Source organism: Glandiceps talaboti, chromosome 13, assembly GCF_964340395.1.
Source record: "Glandiceps talaboti chromosome 13, keGlaTala1.1, whole genome shotgun sequence".
Taxonomy (NCBI): Eukaryota; Metazoa; Hemichordata; class Enteropneusta; family Spengelidae; genus Glandiceps; species Glandiceps talaboti.
Window position 1 is genome coordinate 3,307,558 of NC_135561.1, and position 20,682 is coordinate 3,328,239.

The 20,682-nt window shown below is 36.6% G+C and overlaps 2 protein-coding genes across 3 annotated transcripts; both read left to right on the forward strand.

Annotated features, from left to right (window-relative positions):
• On the forward strand, positions 1-9,580 carry LOC144445036 (uncharacterized). 2 transcript variants are annotated; one of them, XM_078134588.1, is made up of 9 exons: positions 1-55; positions 2,337-2,459; positions 4,375-4,399; positions 4,648-4,872; positions 5,505-5,732; positions 6,084-6,305; positions 7,240-7,464; positions 8,257-8,478; positions 9,233-9,580. In XM_078134588.1, the coding sequence occupies exons 2-9, from the start codon at positions 2,400-2,402 to the stop codon at positions 9,448-9,450; spliced, it is 1,425 nt and encodes a 474-aa protein (XP_077990714.1). In that variant the 5' UTR covers positions 1-55; positions 2,337-2,399; the 3' UTR covers positions 9,451-9,580. The 2 variants fall into 2 exon arrangements, with proteins under 2 accessions (XP_077990714.1, XP_077990713.1); XM_078134587.1 differs by lacking the exon at positions 1-55 and having other exon boundaries at positions 2,321-2,459.
• A 1,255-nt stretch (positions 9,581-10,835) lies between these two features.
• On the forward strand, positions 10,836-19,926 carry LOC144444904 (uncharacterized). Its single transcript, XM_078134454.1, has 10 exons — positions 10,836-10,945; positions 13,428-13,449; positions 13,952-14,569; positions 15,175-15,240; positions 16,673-16,894; positions 17,262-17,486; positions 17,891-18,112; positions 18,472-18,696; positions 19,124-19,345; positions 19,709-19,926. Exons 1-10 carry the CDS (start codon positions 10,886-10,888, stop codon positions 19,924-19,926), a joined length of 2,100 nt encoding a protein of 699 aa, XP_077990580.1. The 5' UTR covers positions 10,836-10,885.
• The last annotated feature ends 756 nt before the right edge of the window (positions 19,927-20,682 follow it).

The following is a 20,682-nucleotide window of genomic DNA, read 5'->3' on the forward strand; positions in this document are numbered from 1 at the left end:
GGATTTTTTATCTGCTAGTGGCGATGAGAACGAATTTGAACGCCAGCTGTCTACGGTAAGTTAGCAACATACCTTCTAAAAGCACTCTTGAATTTAGTTTTGCTATTAATAGATCTTAATGAGTTCGGTATCTTATTCCAAATCTGATCTTCATGATAGCTAAAATAGAACTGGCCAAGTCTAAATTTTCTTGCTGGTACAACAAGGACATGTGAATTTGTTACAGATGTAGTGTTGTGTATTATGGATCGAATCCCAGTTAAAAGTTGTAAAATGTGTACCCCTCACTACATAATTCACGTTGTTCACTTATTTCATTAGGTCTAAAGACCAATTAACATATAATTCACGTGAGTGGAAAAAACCAGGCGACTAAACGTTTGGTGGTGTGAGAATATACATAAAACAAGGTTACATAACTGGTCAGAGAAACTACCAAATGATAAAGCCAAAATGATACACTCCCAATAATTACGAAATAACAAACCATCGACTGAACAACAGTAATACCATAGGTGTTGACTATTCGAGCAATTTTACCATGTTTTTCACTGGGAGCAAATTGATAGGAACAAAGCAACGCCAACTATATGAAACTCTTTTACTCCTTCTGCAATTTCACTTTTAGACCATGACGTCAGACGTTTATCTTATTCTGTCAGTGGGTGATCATCCTTTTAATGTAAAATGTGTCCTTGAGGTCATTTTAATGTTATATATCTTTGATACTGTCATGCTTCTTTTTGAACTTTGACATCGTAGCTTTTAAGTACCTGTCACATCACACCAACCCATCGAAGCGATCCTCTCATAAAAATGAACCGGAGTTGAGTTATGATGGGCGAATGGCTAGTGTGGTCGGCTTGGAATCTGCAGGTTTCAGGTTCGATCCCCACCAATGCCGTTTGTTTCTGAGTGGCTAAACTCCTTGGGCAAGATTTGAACCATGATTGTGCCTCGATCAGTCAACCCAGCTGTATAATTGGGAAAAGTCAACCCAGCTGTATAATTGGGGACCTGGTAGGATAGAGGTTGCAATGTGAATGCTTTAATCCTCTGCGCTTATAGAGGCTGCAATGAATTGTATGCGCCCCAGGGAGTTGAGGAAGTAAAGAGCCGTTGTGTAGCTATACATCTGTGTCAGGGGTGATAATGGAATTAAAGCGCTTTGAGCACAGAGTGGGAAAGCGCTATATAAAAACTAACATTATAATATTTCTTTAAAAATAATGAAGGCCTTGATATTTTAACTACTGGTACCGGTAGGTTCCGTTGTTACAATATATTTAAGCAATAAACCACAAATGGGGATTGTATACCAAGAGGTTTTCACCGAGTGGTATACCTTCCCCAGGGAGTGGTTTATCCCTATTATATTATACCAGTATATTGAAAATATCGGAAGCAAGATAAGAACTAACGTTTTCTAGTTTTATATGCGTACCCTGTGACAATTTGCATAACAATAAAGCTACTTTCAAGACAGCTGATCTGGGCCTCAACCATAACATGAACGTCGTGCAGCGACTGGATTTATTTTATCTGCTAGTCGATTCTAGGGATAATTTGTACATTGATCGGCTCATTAAAAGTGTACAGTAATGAATAAATAACCTGTTTGACTCAAAGTATAAACTTGAAGTGGTTTATTGAATACAGCATGCCTCGTGCCAGGTTGACATCGAGGCTCGGTGGAGTGGCATGGCGGCAGGTTGATGTTTACGATGTATTTATATTACTGGAAGTTATGTCAGTAGATTTTCGGGTTTGAGGTTTTCCCTCTTGGACTGATGACTGATACTCTAGGACAGGATTCCACACAAATTTTCATTTAGATTAATTGTAAGTCGGCCAGTGTAAGCTCTTAAACTTGCTTCATTTTTATGACAGACAGGACAGCTCACTTGTTTCCACTTCAGCCAAGGCTAGACGGTACTACTAATACCAGAACCTCAGAACCGATCGTGTACGTGTGCATGCCTTGACCTTAATAGGCGATGATTTGTACAAATATGCGATAACTTGGCTGCTTTCGAAATTTCCATCGTAATTTCCCATAAAATATTGTCTCATTGAGAAAATCCTCCTCTGACAATTCGCAGAATTCATTATCAGTATCCCGACGACGGCCGACTACAACGCTCGCGTACACTTCAGTGAACATCAAAATTTGGACGCGTACGCGTGCCAACCGTGTTTTTGCTCATTTTAGACGCGCTAGTTCGATGTACCAATCAGATCTCTCGATTTTCGGCATCAATATACTGGTATAATATAATTGGTCATAATTACCCCAATGAGGGGCTTTAAATATTTTCCCTTTTCGTCAATTGTAGTCATACGTCTACAACGGACCAACAACTGTGTTCAGATCGACCTGAGTAGAAAGTGTTGCTGCCATGAGGGTGTTTGTACCAATACAAGTCTTAGCACTGGTTTCATTCTTTCTTTACATGAGCGTAAGTTGTCTTTCTCCTATTTAATCAACTTTTCTCTGTGGTGTAGCATTCATGTACATTCAGGGATATGTGAAATATATACATAATCTGCAATTGTGCAACGACTCTATGAATATAAAAATACAGTACAACGTTTGACATTACTTTAGAGGAATCTCCTGTTGCAGCCAATTGTGCTAACAATTGGACAATATTCTGACAGAAAGTCAAATCGACTTATCAGCACACCGCGGTGATAATGATGGCTGAATTGTTTTGTGAGATGATGTGGCAATGTCTTTGGTCAGTGATTTGCAGTTATTTGTTTCTTGAAGTCCTTGATGAAGCATACTTAATGCGAAAGTTGGTCAGACGTTTACAGCCGTTTTTTGTACTCAATTTTTTTATTGTAGATGTATACAGATAAGTACAAACTGTATCGTTTAGATCCAGCGTTCAACCGTCTTCACATGTTTATAGGTTTAATTATGGTTGTTGGTATGTGTTCACCTATACACTTTTATTATTACGTATGTACTAGAGATTACATGCACTGTGCACGCCCATACTAGTGGTATTTTCACTGCAGTGTAATACCGAAAAAATTATTGCATACTTACAAGTTATCTTGTTTACAAGTACTAATGTATGTTGTTTAATCAAAACACTTGACATTGTTAGTTACTAGAGATAAATGCCATTTATACAGGATTAGTAGATAAATCAACATGTTAGTAGATCACGCTGTTGTTAGCTCCTGTTTGTAAGTAAGCAGCACAAAGGTAAACTATACGTTAATTTTGGTAAAATGTGCCAAAATTCCAATATGATATTTCTGAATCGTAAAATTTGAAGTGTTTTCTGCTGCACTTTCACCACGCTACCATTTTAAAAGTACGGGCGCAGAGAACATCGCAAGCACTCGTGCAGATAACCATAGTACGCCACACTTACACACTAATATACCGTTCTTATTTCTAGCAACTATCCTGGCCCATTGACATCTTCTCATTTCATCACTTTACCATAAAATTCAGATACAATGTAAATAACGTTTGAACTTAATGATCAAATATGTTGTATTGTGATTAACACACAGTCTTACCAACTAATCTTGATTAACAATAATTTATTCTTTCATTTTTTTAAACACTGTATAACGGACGGATCAGCACAACCGAAGCTACATGTATACTGTTAGACACTAAGGGCAAAATGCGAACAAGTTGACATGGATCACTTTAGATATTACGATGTGTTCCATAGACTATGTTTGCATTGCAAACCCAAGACGGCAATATATGATATCCATTGTTTCAATTTATGTTTCATCCTTGTATCGCAATTTATGTAACATGGAGCTTTGCATACTTTGTTGTTTTGCTACATACATCAAGTAAATTAAAGGAACGTTTTTTTGACATAGATCCTTATGTATAATCATAAAACAATAAATATTGCATTTTGTCGGTAGAAAGGCACACCTGAACATGTTATTATTAGATGTTGACCTCTGAATGATCTCTTCAGTTTACATATTGACTATATTTGGGCAACCATATGTATGAAGGGCAATGAAAAGACAGAACTTTGTACTGGTATAACGGCAATATGTTGATTAAAGTGTACCTGTAGAACTATTGATATCAATACCTATACACTTCAGTAGTAGAGGTACCAGCGTAAGAATTTACAATAACCCGTATGGAAGTCACAAAAATAGTCTCTAATATTTTAAATGTAGGATGACAATTGAAAATGATGGATAGAAGTACGATAGTTGTTTATTTATCCGTTTTGAGTTTCTAGATTTCAGTAGAACGTATATAATTGAGTATAGATTTACGTGAAAACTGTAGTTTGTCCTCTATACTTCAGAATGAATGTCATTTTTACCATTTTCACAATGTAAATGTAGATCTGTTTTGTTTTATAGGTCCACAAGTGTACAGGAAAAAAAGGTGAGCCCATATTTCTAATTCTAGAAGAAAACATTTATAAGCGTATTTAGAATGGACTGACAAATTTGACTACATTTCACCCGTCGACTCTATTGTCTGGATATTGTATTTGTTCTCTGCTACGAGAGAAACTAAGAGTAATCTATATTTTGTAACATTGCTGTTTCTCATCTGGGCGAAACAAATCCTACAATTCAGATATTTATAAAGTTCTATTGAGACACTTCTTTTTATTATGTTGTCATTAGACGATTCTAAGTTGATAAATGTAGCTACAACCGGAACTGCTTCTCAAAGTAGTGACTACCAAGGTACCGATCCAAACCGAGCTATCGATGGTAACACCCAAAGTACATGGAGTGCGAACACTTGTTCTCATACCAATAAAGATCATGGTGCTTGGTGGAAAGTTGATCTAGGAGCTGCTTACCCTGTATCTAAGATCATCGTTACCAATCGTCAGGACTGCTGTAGTAAGTTGAAACATGTAAACACATGATTATGTCTATGACTGTATGACTGACTTCAACGATCTTACTAGTGAAACTTATCTTAAAACAAACTATTTTCCTGACCAGTTCACTATACAGCGACATCATTTTTTTCTCTTTAACCATGTCCCTCAGAAAGAATGAACACATACGATTTCAATATAAACTAGTACAGATGACATAATTGCTTTTGTATCCATGAGGAATCGAAGTTCATATACCAGATACTGCAAATCATGTGATCACCGCGGTTTCTATCACTTTGTATTTACACTTTTCACTTTTATTGTAGTAGACTCCTGTTATCGATTGTTATTGTTTTACTCATTTTCGTTTCGTTCACTTTGTTACTATATTGCTTTTAGACCCTGCGGAAAACCTCCTGTGTGAGGTTGAAACGTTGATAATAAAGTTTAACGTACGTAGACAAAAGGACTTGTCATTTTCACCAAAACAAATTTCTCAAGTCCATGTCTCCTAGTTTGCTCACCATTGTAGTTGGGCTGAGTGGAGCCTCTGCAACAAACTCATTTTATCTGCTTGTCTTTTCATATAAAGTATGTAAAATAGGCCATTAATGTCGTCATGTATAAACTGTGTTATCAAATTTGTAGGTGAACGGCTGCTGAATGCTGAAGTGCGAGTTGGACACTATGCCAATGACATTAGTGCAAATACCCGTTGCGGAGAGCTGCTTGGTCAGGATAGAGTCAATGACGAAACCTTGACATTTGAATGTGATAAACTTGTCATTGGTCGGTATGTCAGTGTTCAGTTGGTAGATAGACAGGACTACGTACATTTATGTGAAGTCCAAGTCATGGTACCTAAACACATTCGTGGTGAGCAAAGACAAAACACTAACATTGTCTTACAAAACATTCGCCATCGTTATTTTTTATAGGATACTTGTTTGGGGCTACTTGTACAGCGGTATTTCATATTCCATAATATGAATAACCATTCCACAATTCTGTTAAAAGTTGTCTCAAAATACTTCTTTATTGTACTTGTTCTTTTTGTTGTTCTTTTTCTGTTATAAGTTTTAAGGGTTTTTTGCAAATACTATGTCTTCATTCATTTATCCGTTTTGAGTTTCTAGATTTCATGAGAACGTATATGAATAGAACACAGTCACTTCTCCAAGTGTTGCTTGATTTAATATTATGTTGCATTCATATTCACCTTTATAGCTAAAAGGTTGGAAAATATAGCTACGGCCGGAACTGCCTCTCAAAGTAGTGACTACCAGGGTACCGATCCAAACAGAGCTATCGATGGTAATACCCAAAGTACATGGAGTGCGAATACTTGCTCTCATACCAACAGCGACCAGAATGCTTGGTGGAAAGTCGACCTAGGAAAGTCTTATGCTGTATACGAGGTCATTGTAACCAATCGTCAGGACTGCTGTAGTAAGTACACCACACTGTGTCCATATTTGCATTTTAGCTTCACTTAAAATAAAAACTGTACAAAACTATATTGTTTATATGTTCACGTTCATTATGCAGTACATCGCATACTGTATATGATCTCATTGTAACTATCGTTAGGACTGCTGTAGTAAGTAAATACAAATAAATCCGTGTTTACGATCAGTGATTAACTTTTCAGCTCCTTCTCATGAATTCTCTCCCACAAGGAAAAAGCCTTGCTAGATACAAATAACTTATGGTAGGTTCACCAAATTCATTTGATGTTAGTGAAATAGCATAATCAATGTCAATAGATACATCCAAAGTGTGCAGTGATGACAATAAACATATTTTCCTGATATATTTGTTAAAGACGGTGTGAGTCAATAACATGTTGTCACATTTGTCTTGTTTTTTTATCTGACAGTATATTATGTTCTAATATCAGTAGATATGAATTATTACCCTGTTATTCGATGATATATGAGAAAACTTGTTAATAATCGTTAGCATGCGATTATTTTACCTACTCATGCATATTAATCATACAGGATACATGCATAACCCTCACACACACACACACACACACACACACACACACACACACACACACACACACACACACACTCACACTCACGCACGCTTGCATGCAGACACACACACACATACACACATACATACATACATACATACATACATACATACATACATACATACATACATACATACATACATACATACATACATACATACATACATACATACTCTTTATGGGAGGTGAAAGTTGATCAACGGAAAGAGGCTGCTGTGAATGGCTTTATACATCATATTCTAGATTAAGTACCCGTCACCTGTTACCGCTTGCCGTGTTTATATTATTCTGTTCAAACACTATCATAAACATGCAAATATGTGCACTTGCTATCTATAGGTGAACGACTACTGAATGCTGAAGTGAGAGTGGGAGACAGTGAGAACATTGGGGAAAATACCCGTTGTGGGGAGCTGGTTGGTGAGGATAGAGTACATGAAGAAACCTTGACTTTTCAATGCAGTAGACCGCTTACAGGCCGTTATGTTAGCATCCAGCTGGTGGATCGACAGGATAATGTACATGTGTGTGAAGTTCAAGTTATGGTACCTAAACAGAAAGGAGGTACGTAAAAAGAACACATTAGATTTAACTCAAATATCCATAGTCATTTGACTTATTAGGCCTAATGCTCCTATACTTCACAGACCACCATGTTAATGTCCCTTCCATTATAAGACTAGTAAATGTATCTATACGAGGAGGATGGGTACTTTGTTGATATATGCACTCATTCATTGCAGGCATACTCTATGTTGTTCCTAGTCTAGTTCCTATACAGTATCGTTACCATTTACACCACCACTCACAGTATAGTCAAAGTCGTTACTCTAGAAGTCCTGAGATGTATCAGATACAATTTAAAATTCATCCACAGCCACCCACACAGTCATTAACATCATGTCTTTGTTAATCAATCAGAAACGTTTTACCAATAACACAGTCCCTCATAAAGTTACTGTTTATTGGGGCAGTTAAGTAATGTCCAAATATGGTACACTTGTCAGCTCACGATGCTACTTATACACTGTTTAAGTAGCTCTAGCAGTTGGGGTTCATTGGTTGGATGAACAACTTGTTTTGCTGATTGAGGGACTTTGACCAGACGTGGTTTTAATAGTTAGAAACCACGTTGGCATCCAGACTATATTGTTTCCCCTTCTACTACATGTACTCGTTCTCTTTAGTGTTGCTTTTCAATAGACTAAATAAGTGCTACAGAGCATCCCAAATTACGCATTCCTATGGATGGATTCCGTCAGACTGTCTGTTCTATATATCTGTACCACAATCATTTCACCATTTCAGATTGGATGATTAGCTCTTATGTTTCTATTACATTCTCATTTAATCTAGTTGTCGACTTGGTAAATATAGCTACAATCGGAACTGCCTCTCAAAGTAGTGATTACCAGGGTACCGATCCAAACCGAGCTATCGATGGTAATACCGGAAATACATGGGGTGCGAACACTTGCTCTCATACCAATAACGATCAAGGTGCTTGGTGGAAAGTTGATCTCGGAGCCTCCTACTCTGTATCAAGGATCATCATCACAAACCGCCAGGACTGCTGTGGTAAGTTTAATAAAATGAACTTGGGTTTACGAATACAGTTCACAGTTGTTAAAATATTTGCATAAAATGAATTGGAAGACCAGGATTACCGACTTCATATTTGTATCCCTGAAGTGATTTTCATGAAACCCATAATGCTATATCTTGACAATCAAATGATAAGTAGGACTAGTCAGTTAGTGCTGTCGATAACAAATACACACCACATTTAGAATCCCTGAATTACCTTTTTGACGTGTTCCTTGTAAATTGTTTCAAACTGTATACCATGCACCTGAAGGATATCGTGAGTCACACTCATCTAGTATTACTTATCATATCTATATTACGTATGTACATATACGCTTGGCACTGATAACCCTTATAAAATCAGGGCGTATCAAAAGCAAACACATTATACATAGTTAAAAGATATTATACATTACACACACACACAAACACACACACACACACACACACACACACACGCACACACACACACACATATATATATATATATACATTTATCTAAACTAAAGTTTACACTTTCGTATAAACCTTATTTTGTTATTTTTTGTTAACTATTAGTACTCTAGCTTATGTATTTACTAGTTTGTATTAGCACACACAAAAAAACGTATTGCAGAAGATCCGATGAAGAAATGTAGTTTTCTCAACGGATGCAATAAAGATTCTATTCTATTTTATCTCTCTTCGATGCCATTCAAGGACTATATCATAAAAAAGTACAAATATGCATATTTGCAATTTACAGGTGAACGACTTCTGAATGCTGAAGTGAGAGTAGGAGACAGTGAGAACATTGGTGACAATACCCGTTGTGGGGAGCTGGTTGGTGCAGCTAGAGTAACAGATGCAACCTTGAGTTTTCCATGCGATGGGCTTGTCACTGGTCGCTATGTCAGTGTTCAACTGGTGGATCGAGCAGATTACCTACACCTGTGCGAAATTCAAGTTATGGTACCAGAATAAACACATCAATGATTTCTTTCTTCCAATAAAGATATAAAAACTATTATGACATATATATTAATAAGGAATTCCCGTATCTTCTAGTTATATTCCGAGTGAATTCTATGAAATGTACTTTTTATTTCGGTGATGGGGATAGCATTGAAATTGGTATTAAATTAGAAACCGGCAAATTTTGTGGTCTTGAAGTCGAAGGTAGGAAATGTGACTTCTGTCAAACATGAACAGAATATTAAGTACACTTTTTTGTTTCATTGTAGTCTGTACTTGGACCTTGGGAAATTATTAACGGACAAAATGACAACACAAACTTTAGTATATGAATATATACATGATACACTAGAACATTTAAGGACAAGCGTTTCCATTGATACCGTAAACTTTCTACATAAAAAGATTTCAATACACCATTTACAATTGAGACATGTGACAATTATTTATTTGTTTAATTAATTGTCTATACTTTGTGTCTTAGAGTCTAATGACTGGATGTGGCTCTTTCGTTTTATAATCTTTCTATACTGAGCACCTAAGCTATTATTAAGTATAAGGCCACATAGGACACTTAATTAACAAACAACTACAGCAACAACATTTAAGCGTATTACAAATTATGTTCATTACATTCTCCACTTCATAATTCTATGTACGTTTGAGTAGAATGCACTCGTATCATCATACCTTGTAAAGACCTGATCACACTATTGCAGTGAAAATTACAAACGGCTGCCACCATGTAATAAAATGTATCGCACGTACGGACAACCACTACGGAGATCACTGCAATGTGGACCCTATTACATGTAAATGCAAATACCACAGGTTGGTATTGCATGGATTGGAATCTTCACAGGTTTCCTGCATAATTGATAGCCTAACTAACCTTACAACTCAACCGCGTCCTCAAATCTCGAAGATCACCTTCTGGAGAAGCCTCATCAGCACAGATACCACCAACCAACTCCAACGAGGAGAAGTAATAACTCAGTCAGACTAGTCTCGTATCGTTTGTACACTCCAAACTGCATACACCTTTCTCAAAACACGACAATTTCTCAATTTTCAAGTTTTCTTTTCCTTTAAAAAAAACATTGGCAATTGGACAGTATGCTCAAAAATAACATCGTCCTAGTAAGTTCATGCTAGAATCGCTAATGAATGTTCCACTTGAGTACTATCTGACCTGTACGGATATTTCTATTTTTTGATATTGAATAATCTTTGTCTACACGTTCTATTGTATACACTTTTATTTCATGACATTAATTGCGACCTGGGGATTTTAAATGCTGGTAGGTTCCGTTGTTATGATAAATAGGTCATAATCGCCCCAACGGGGTCTTTAAATATTTTCCCTTTTCGTAAATTGAAGTCACACTTCTACAACGGACCAACAACTGTGTTCAGATCGACCTGAGTAGAAAGTGTTGCTGCCATGAGGGTGTTTGTACCAATACAAGCCTTAGCACTGGTTTCATTCTTTCTTTACATGAGCGTAAGTTGTCTTTCTCCTTTTTAATCAACTTTTCTCTGTGGTGTAGCATTCATGTACATTGAGGGATATGTAAAATGTATACAAAATGAAATTGTGCAAGGATTCTATGAATAAAAAAGACGTTACAGCACAATTTTATGTAAGATAGAAATAGTTTGATATAAGTTTAGAGAATACTCCATGTACAGTCACTGAAGCAATTGAACAGTATTCTTTCAGAAAGTCATGTCGACTAATCATATCAGCACACCACGGTGGTAATGATGACGTTGCTGTTTCAACTAAGTACAACATACATACATACATACATACATACATACATACATACATACATTACATACATACATACATACATACATACATACATACATACATACATTACATACATACATACATACATACATACATACATACATACATACATACTTTCATTACATACATACATACATACATACATACATACATACATACATACATACATACATACATACATACATACATACATACATAAAACAGAGATTTATAGTATCCATCAATGATGCTCACTGGCGCTTTACAGTATATACTGTTACAGATAAGCTCTCTCAAAAAGGTATGTCTTTAGTTTTAATTTGAAATTCTCAATACTCGGTGCAGAACGGACAGTGTTTGGTAGTTGGTTCCACAGAATTGCGGCGGTGTAGCTGAAAGATCGATCTCCATACGATTTGAGTTTTGTTCTGGGAACCTTGAGTGCTGTATGATGACTTAAGTGCAAAGATCTTGTAGTGTTGTTAACTACGATAAGTTCAGCAAAATATTGAGGGGTGAGACCATTTAATGATTTGTAAGTGAGGAATTGAATTTTATACTGGAAGCCAATGGAGATGCATCAGGAATGGTGTGATATGATCACGTTTCCTTGGCGGTGTGATAAGTCGGGCGGCTGAGTTTTGTCCTCTTTGCAAAAGACTGATGCAGACGGACGGACAGACAGACAGACAGACAGACAGACAGACAGACAGACAGACAGACGGACGGACGGACGGACGGACAGACGGGCGGGCGGGCGGGCGGACGGACGGACGGACGGACGGACGGACGGACGGACGGACGGACGGACGGACAGACAGACAGACAGACAGACAGACAGACAGACAGACAGACAGACAGACAGACAGACAGACAGACAGACAGACAGACAGACAGACAGACAATCATATATTCAAGAACAACACGTACATAATTGACTAACGAAAATAAAACATGTTCACGGAGACAACTTGTCTGAAGAAAAGCACAGCCAAATAAACTTTCATTAAATGTTGACCTCTGAATGATCTTGTCTGTTTACATATTGACTATATTTGGGTAACCATATGTATGAAGGACAATAACCAGACAGAATTTTGTACTGGTATAACGGTAATATATTGATTGAAGTGTACCTGTAGAACTGTTGATATCAATACCTATACACCTCAGTAGTAGAGGTACCAGCGTAAGAATTTACAATAATCCGTATGGAAGTAACAAAAATAGTCTCTAATCTTTAAATGTAGGATGACAATTGAAAATGATGGTTGCTAAGATATATAGCAATCTACTGCATCAGTAATTCCATGGAGCGGCTAACAAACAAGAGCAAGAAAAGCATAGAAATACACCTTAAAGAATTGTTGAAGCGTTAAAATACATTAAATTAATATACTTGATTGAGCGTAAAGAAGAGTTAGAGGAGAATGCCGTTGAAAATAAAAAATTAGAATTATTCTCTCTCAAAAAAATACACCACAACAATTTTCGTCTAAGAGTTTCAAAAGTTGGAATGGCATGTGAGACACACATAGAGATAGCACTGCAGCAACGAGTGTAGTCCATAATGATGCAAATAACATTTAAATCGTTGTCATGTGATTCTAAGATTAGTTATACATTTTCAGTGTACACATACCAAAATTGTGAGTAATATACATTTGTACAAAAGCTAAAGTTAATATGGCCTGAACAAAATTTATTTTGGCATTGACAGTCTAAAATGCCAATGATATAACTATGTTTAAACTCACCATTCTACTAACGTAGAAAACATTGCAAAACATTTACAGGGTTCAACACACAGTAACGGTTGCACATTATCACTAAGCATGCTACGATATGTAAGACTGTTTATTTTTAACATGAAAATGAAACAGCAATTATCCATATCACGTTAAAATGACTGACTGACTGGACTTGTTCAATTTAGTATCAACTTGTTCCTATATTTGTTTACACTAAAGTAGAATAAAATGATTTCAATTTTAGTCGTATTGAAGTTTGATGTTGGGGATTCATTTTGACCAGTTGCATTCATGTTACGCTGTGACCTTACAAGGTCGTAATCGATAAAGGTCAAGTGAATATCTATAGTCTATTATAACCATCTTTAGTTTGATACATACTTAATATTATTTATTTCCATATTCATTTCGATAAATTTCTTCTCTTTTTATTTGCACAGCCGAACACCTGTGGCGCTGAAGGTGCGTATTTTTGTAGTCACTTGTCAGATATTTATTGGAACATATAATAATACAAGTTACGTGGAGTCTGTAAAGGAAGGCTGTATTCATATTCAAACCTTCATGTTATAGTAGGTTAGATCAGCTGTTTTATATAGCACTCGAATTCTCAATCCATAAATATGTGTTCAATGGCTAATATCAAAAGTACAGACTACTCTGAGTACTCGATAATTGTTTTGTCTTCTCTATGGTCAGCTGTGGATTACTTTAATTGGTGGATTGCATGTAGTGTACTATCTGAACTATCTTGTAATTACCTAACTATTGCTTTCAAGAACTGTGGAATGTGTGCCTATAGTGGGCGCGTTTATGTATGCAAGCATTTATAGGCATAATTGCATACTCTGTACACAGAACAGTGTGAAAGCAGTGAGTTCAAAAAAATATTAGTTTTCCAATATTTGGGAATTGAGAAATATTTTCTTGATAAAGTATTATATTTATGTATATCGTGTTATAGTACCAGCTCTGATCGGTGTGACTAAGGACAACCAAATGATGGGTAGAGAAGAGCAAGATGGTACATGGAGTTCACCACAAAGTGGTAGTTGTTGCATCACAAGTGTAGCATTTATGCCTGACGGTTCACTCGTTGGTGTTGGTGAAGACCAACAATTGTATACCAAGAAGAGCTACGAAGCGGGTCAGTGGAGCGGTCCTGTAGAAGACAGCGGTAATGTTGTAGATGTTACAGTGATGGATGATGGCACTCTTCTCGGCATCCAACCACCAAAGATGAAATTAGTATCTCGCGATGGCTTGAGCGGAAAGTGGGAGGTTGCGCCACATGAAAAAGGCGTGGTTCGCGTAGACGTAATGCCCGATGGTCGTATCGTTGGCGCCAGTAAATTGGGAAGTATAAAAATTCGAAATGACTTGAACGGAAAATGGGTAAGGGTGTCAACCAAGGGCGTGAAGGTGGATGATATTGCTGTTCAACCTAATGGTAAATTGATTGGCATCAGAAAAGATACATGTACTCTTCATATGAGAGACATGAATGGAGGACCAGGACCCTGGACAACAGCATTTCCTAACTCTGACTGCGCCAAGTCAATTGTATCAGCTGGAAATATAAGTAAGGATAAAGTAATGTAATGTTTTTGGTATGTTTTCCAATATTCAACTTTATGCCAGAGACTCAATATTTTTATTCCTGTAATATTGAATTGTTATTATAAGTACAAATACTCTCCAACACAGAATTAAAGTCATATTTTATAACCCTATACAGCCCGTTTCAAGATACTGTTCACTGGCTTTGTTTGATACAACATGCACAAACCAATAATAACCTGCACATGCTACACTTTAAGATAGCAAGATTGTTGAATGACTAGAGTTTATTGTGACACTTTGTCTAAATGCAGATGTTAGAATATTGGCGCCCATGTGTCTGCATCTAGTTGCAATACATTCAAATGGTTTATTTCAGAATAGACAAAACTTAGCAAGACATTACGATACAGCTGTAGAATATACAGTTTCGTATTGTTTTCTGCGTGGTTATATCAAACAGATTCGGTAAATAGTAAATTGAAATGGGCTGTAATAACAACTGGACAAAAGCTTACATATGAAAACATATCATTTGTAATGGTACACATTGAAAGGAAAACAAGATTGCAAACCTTTGCCATGATATTTAGTTTACCTTGGTGTTTATGTTGCTTATATTTTCAGTTGAATCGGAAGAACCAAGTATTTTGACAACTCCGGGGCCTGAACTACCAACTACAGAGGCTCCCGGTAAGTTTCTTTCACTACAGATTGGCAATGCTGTATGATAGACTTTGATTAGATGGATAACATCTTTGGCCATTAGACATTGATCGACAAAACGTCCATACAGAGTGATGCCATATTTAATATAGTGACCTAATCATTGACATTAAGTTGACTTTAGGTCAATGTTCTCTAATTCATATGTAAATCAATTAGTAGTGAGTGTAGGGAATTTACATGTTAGATGCCAGATGGCTGGGTTGATGATAAATAAGGCTATTAACTTCACATATCTGTTTAATGGAGTGGAGTCATGCGTGACTGGCTTGGAATCTACAGGTTGCAGGTTCGAGCCCCGTCGCTGACTGTTTATTTCTGAGTGGCTAAAGTCCTTGGGCAAGATTTGAACCATGACTAGGACTGTGTCTCAGTCAACCCAGCAATTCCACTCGTGCCAGTCAACCTGGTAGGATGTAGGTTGCAATGTGAAGGCTCTATTAAATCCTATGTGCTTGAATGGCTGCAATGGATTGTATACTCTAGGGGGAGTCATGGAACACTAAAAGGGCCGTTGTGCCGTTCTGATCCGAGCCAGGGGTAATAATTGTTTTTATCCTAGCTACTTAACTTGATGTCCAGCAATTTACAAAAGCCCCTTTCACCACTCTGCATTGCATTATTGCTCTAAACAATAAGCCATGACCCGACTGCTGACGACTGGTGTATGTAGAAGTATGGAATTCTTGGTGTAGGGGTGCCCATTTACCTATGCTGGTGTTGTCAGAGCAAGTATCTATCAGTCTGTCTATTTTACCATCTAATCTGTATGGAAATGAGCATTAAGACTGTCACATCACCTGGGCCATAAGGTAGACACAATGGGTACTCTTAGTAATATCAGTATAAGTAATTAGGCACCGGTGTGGGAAGATGAACAGCCAATGATTGAAACTTGACTTTGCCCTAGACCATTGCTGGGTCGTCATGTTACCGTCCAAATGATGCGTTGACAGAATAACCTAGAAGTCAGCAAAGTTCAAGTTATGGCACCTATGGTGTTAGATAGAACCCACACAATATATATTTAACTTAAACATCCACTGTCATTTGACTATGTCACTATGTTGATGTCCCTTCGTTTATGATACTATTGAATTCCTATATTATCCAGTGAAGGAGGGGGAGGGGGAGGGGGGGAAGATACTTTGTTGATGCGCTCATTCTCATTCATTCCACTCGTACTCTAAGTTGTTAACCCTATACTACATGTACAAGACTTTAACTTTGCAAATAAGCGCAATAAGATCTGGAGAACATCCCAATTTACTCATTCGATTGAAGTTTTTATATTTAATTACAATGTCTTTCCATAGCCGTACTTAGAAGTCACTGCATCAAATTCAAGGGGTGTGGATTATTTGCTCTAATGATTCTGTTAAATTCTCATTTAATATAGCTGTCCACTTGGTAAATATAGCTACAGAAGGAACTGCTTCTCAAAGTAGCTATTATCCAGGTACCAATGCAAACCGAATTATTGATGGCAATACCCTAAGTACATGGGGATCTAATTCTTGTTCCAGTACCAATAGCAATCAGAATGCTTGGTGGAAAGTTGACCTAGGACAGTCTTATGCCGTATCTAAAATCATCTTAACCAATCGTCAGGACTGCTGTAGTAAGTTGAAACAAATTAACATTGGTTTACGAAGAGTGATTGATTTTGGGCTTTTTTAAATATCTGTAGTCATGAAATGATTCTTCTAAAATCCATAATTCTGCAACTTGGCAATCAAACATCAGTTTTAATTTGTAATGAGTGAGACCAGTAAGTTAATCTTTTCGACAACAAATACATATCATATTTGTATTCCTTGAACATCTTTTGTTGTTGACATTTTCGATGTTAAAGACTGGTAAAGTGTGTCAAACTTCATATTCAAGATTTTATGACTCGCCCTCCTCACCTACCATATATTGCCTTTGATATCATTCCATACAAGCACTATCATAAGCATACAAGTATGTATATTTGCAATCTACAGGTGAACGACTTCTGAACGCTGAAGTAAGAGTAGGAGACAGTGAGGACATGAGTGCAAATACCCGTTGTGGAGAGTTGGTTGGTGCAGATAGAGTCAATGACGAAACGTTGACTTTTCTATGCGATGGTCTTGTTACTGGACGTTATGTCAGTGTTCAACTGGTGGATCGAACAGATTACCTAAATATCTGTGAAGTTCAAGTTATGGTACCTGAACAGACTGATGGTAGGTAGAACCCATACAATAAATTTCACTCAAACATCCACTGTCACTTGACTTCTTCTATTGCTACAGTACTTCACTTCACTTCACTTCACTTCACTTCACTTCGATATAATACTTTTTAATGTGTTTTATACGAAAAGGGGTTAGTACTTTGTTGATATACACATTCTCATTCATTTCACTCCTACTCTAACTTGTTAACCCTCTACTTCATGTACAAGACTATAACTTTACAAATAAGTGCAATAAGATCTGGAGAGCATCTCAATTTACTCATTCGATTGAAGTTTTTATATTTAATTACAATGCCTTTCCATAGCCGTACTTAGAAGTCACTGCATCAAATTCAAAAGGTGTGTGGATTATTTGCTCTAATGATTCTGTTAAATTCTCATTTAATATAGCTGTCCACTTGGTAAATATAGCTACAGGAGGAACTGCTTCTCAAAGTAGCTATTATCCAGGTACCAATGCAAACCGAATCATTGATGGCAATACCCTAAGTACATGGGGATCTAATTCTTGTTCCAGTACCAATAGCAATCAGAATGCTTGGTGGAAAGTTGACCTAGGACAGTCTTATGCCGTATCTAAAATCATTTTAACCAATCGTCAGGACTGCTGTAGTAAGTTGAAACAAATTAACATTGGTTTACGAAGAGTGATTGATAATAACTGTATTCATGAAATGATTCTTCTAAAATCCATAATTGTGCAACTTGGCAATCAAACATCACAGTGTTACATGTATTTTGTAATGAGTGAGACCAGTAAGTTAATCTTTTCGACAACAAATACATATCATATTTGTATTCCTTGAACATATTTGTTTTGGCATTTTCGATGTTAAAAACTGGTAAAGTGTGTCAAACTTCATATTCAAGATTTTATGACTCGCCCTCCTCACCTACCATATATTGCCTTTGATATCATTCCATACAAGCACTATCATAAGCATACAAGTATGTATATTTGCAATCTACAGGTGAACGACTTCTGAACGCTGAAGTAAGAGTAGGAGACAGTGAGGACATGAGTGCAAATACCCGTTGTGGAGAGTTGGTTGGTGCAGATAGAGTCAATGACGAAACGTTGACTTTTCCATGCGATGGTCTTGTTACTGGACGTTATGTCAGTGTTCAACTGGTGGATCGAACAGATTACCTAAATATCTGTGAAGTTCGAGTTATGGTACCTGAACAGACTGATGGTAGGTAGAACCCATACAATGAATTTCACTCAAACATCCACTGTCACTTGACTTCTTCTATTGCTACAGTACTTCACTTCACTTCACTTCACTTCACTTCACTTCACTTCACTACACTTCACTTCACTTCACTTCGATATAATACTTTTTAATGTGTTTTATACGAAAAGGGGTTAGTACTTTGTTGATATACACATTCTCATTCATTACTTTCGTACTCTAAGTTGTTACTCCTCACTACATGTACAAGACTTTAACTTTGCAAATAAGCGCAATGAGATCTATAGAGCATCTCAATTTACGCATTCGATTGAAGTTTTTATATTTCATATGTTATTCTATAGCCGTACTTAGAAGTCACTGCATCAAATTCAAACGGTGTGGATTTTTTGCTCTAATGATTCTGTTAAATTCTCATTTAATATAGCTGTCCACTTGGTAAATATAGCTACAGGAGGAACTGCTTCTCAAAGTAGCTATTATCCAGGTACCAATGCAAACCGAATCATTGATGGCAATACCCTAAGTACATGGGGATCTAATTCTTGCTCCAGTACCAATAGCAATCAGAATGCTTGGTGGAAAGTTGACCTAGGACAGTCTTATGCCGTATCTAAAATCATTTTAACCAATCGTCAGGACTGCTGTAGTAAGTTGAAACAAATTAACATTGGTTTACGAAGAGTGATTGATAATAACTGTATTCATGAAATGATTCTTCTAAAATCCATAATTGTGCAACTTGGCAATCAAACATCACAGTGTTACATGTAATTTGTAATGAGTAAGACCAGTAAGTTAATCATTTCGACACAACAAATACATATCATATTTGTATTCCTTGAACATCTTTTGTTGTTCACATTTTCGATGTTAAAGACTGGTAAAGTGTACTATACTTCATATTCAAGATTTTATGGCTCGCCCTCCTCACCTACCATATATTGCCTTTGATATCATTCCATACAAGCACTATCATAAGCATACAAGTATGTATATTTGCAATCTACAGGTGAACGACTTCTAAACGCTGAAGTAAGAGTAGGAGACAGTGAGGACATGAGTGCAAATACCCGTTGTGGAGAGTTGGTTGGTGCAGATAGAGTCAATGACGAAACGTTGACTTTTCTATGCGATGGTCTTGTTACTGGTCGTTATGTCAGTGTTCAACTGGTGGATCGAACAGATTACCTGAATATCTGTGAAGTTCGAGTTATGGTACCTGAATAAAAGCAGCAATTGATTATTTCTGTCATTAAAGATATTATAACTATTATGACGTAAATGTCAAGAATGAATTCCCTTAAACATATATTTGAAATGAATTATACAAAATGTACCTTTTCTCATTTTGGTGTTTGGGATAGCAATAAAATTGTGAAGCGCAATAGAATTAGTTATGTAGGTTTTTTCTTGTTCATTACCTGCTTTTTTTCCACTTCATATTTCGAACTCTAAAGCAACTAAATACACTTCCAACACCTCGCCTACAATGCCTCTAGAATCCAAGCTGCACAGAACGTTCTGAAAATACACGAGAATTATTTGATTAAATTGTGCCAATGGCATAGTAGCACAATTGTGCAGTTGTTAATGATATTTTTTTAAATGTATATCCACATGACAATTCATCCTTCTTATTACATCAAGCAATATGCACCGTCATTTTACTGTAGCTATGTGCAGTTTCTCAGTTGCTGGGTGACTATATATGTCGATTTTTATCTATCTACTTGCCTAATAACTACCGTTATTGTAGTCTTGCCTATAAACAATCATATCTACCTACCTATCTATTTATCTATCTATATATCTACTTATTTATTTATTTATCTATCTATCTATCTATCTATATATCTATCTATCTATCTATCTATCTATCTATCTATCTATCTGTCTGTCTGTCTGTCTGTCTGTCTGTCTATCTATGTATCTATCTATGTGTCTGTATATATATATATGTGTGTGTGTGTCTGTCTATCTATC

What these genes read in the sequence shown, in the direction of transcription:
- LOC144445036 (XM_078134588.1), top strand. Translation starts at nt 2,400, where the DNA reads ATGAGGGTGTTTGTACCAATACAAGTCTTAGCACTGGTTTCATTCTTT. An exon ending in CAAGTGTACAGGAAAAAAAG is followed by an intron (nt 4,400 to 4,647) that starts GTGAGCCCATAT and finishes TGTTGTCATTAG; the next exon opens with ACGATTCTAAGTTGATAAAT. An exon ending in GGTACCTAAACACATTCGTG is followed by an intron (nt 5,733 to 6,083) that starts GTGAGCAAAGAC and finishes TCACCTTTATAG; the next exon opens with CTAAAAGGTTGGAAAATATA.
- LOC144444904 (XM_078134454.1), top strand. Translation starts at nt 10,886, where the DNA reads ATGAGGGTGTTTGTACCAATACAAGCCTTAGCACTGGTTTCATTCTTT. An exon ending in TGTATCAGCTGGAAATATAA is followed by an intron (nt 14,570 to 15,174) that starts GTAAGGATAAAG and finishes TTATATTTTCAG; the next exon opens with TTGAATCGGAAGAACCAAGT. An exon ending in GGTACCTGAACAGACTGATG is followed by an intron (nt 17,487 to 17,890) that starts GTAGGTAGAACC and finishes CATTTAATATAG; the next exon opens with CTGTCCACTTGGTAAATATA.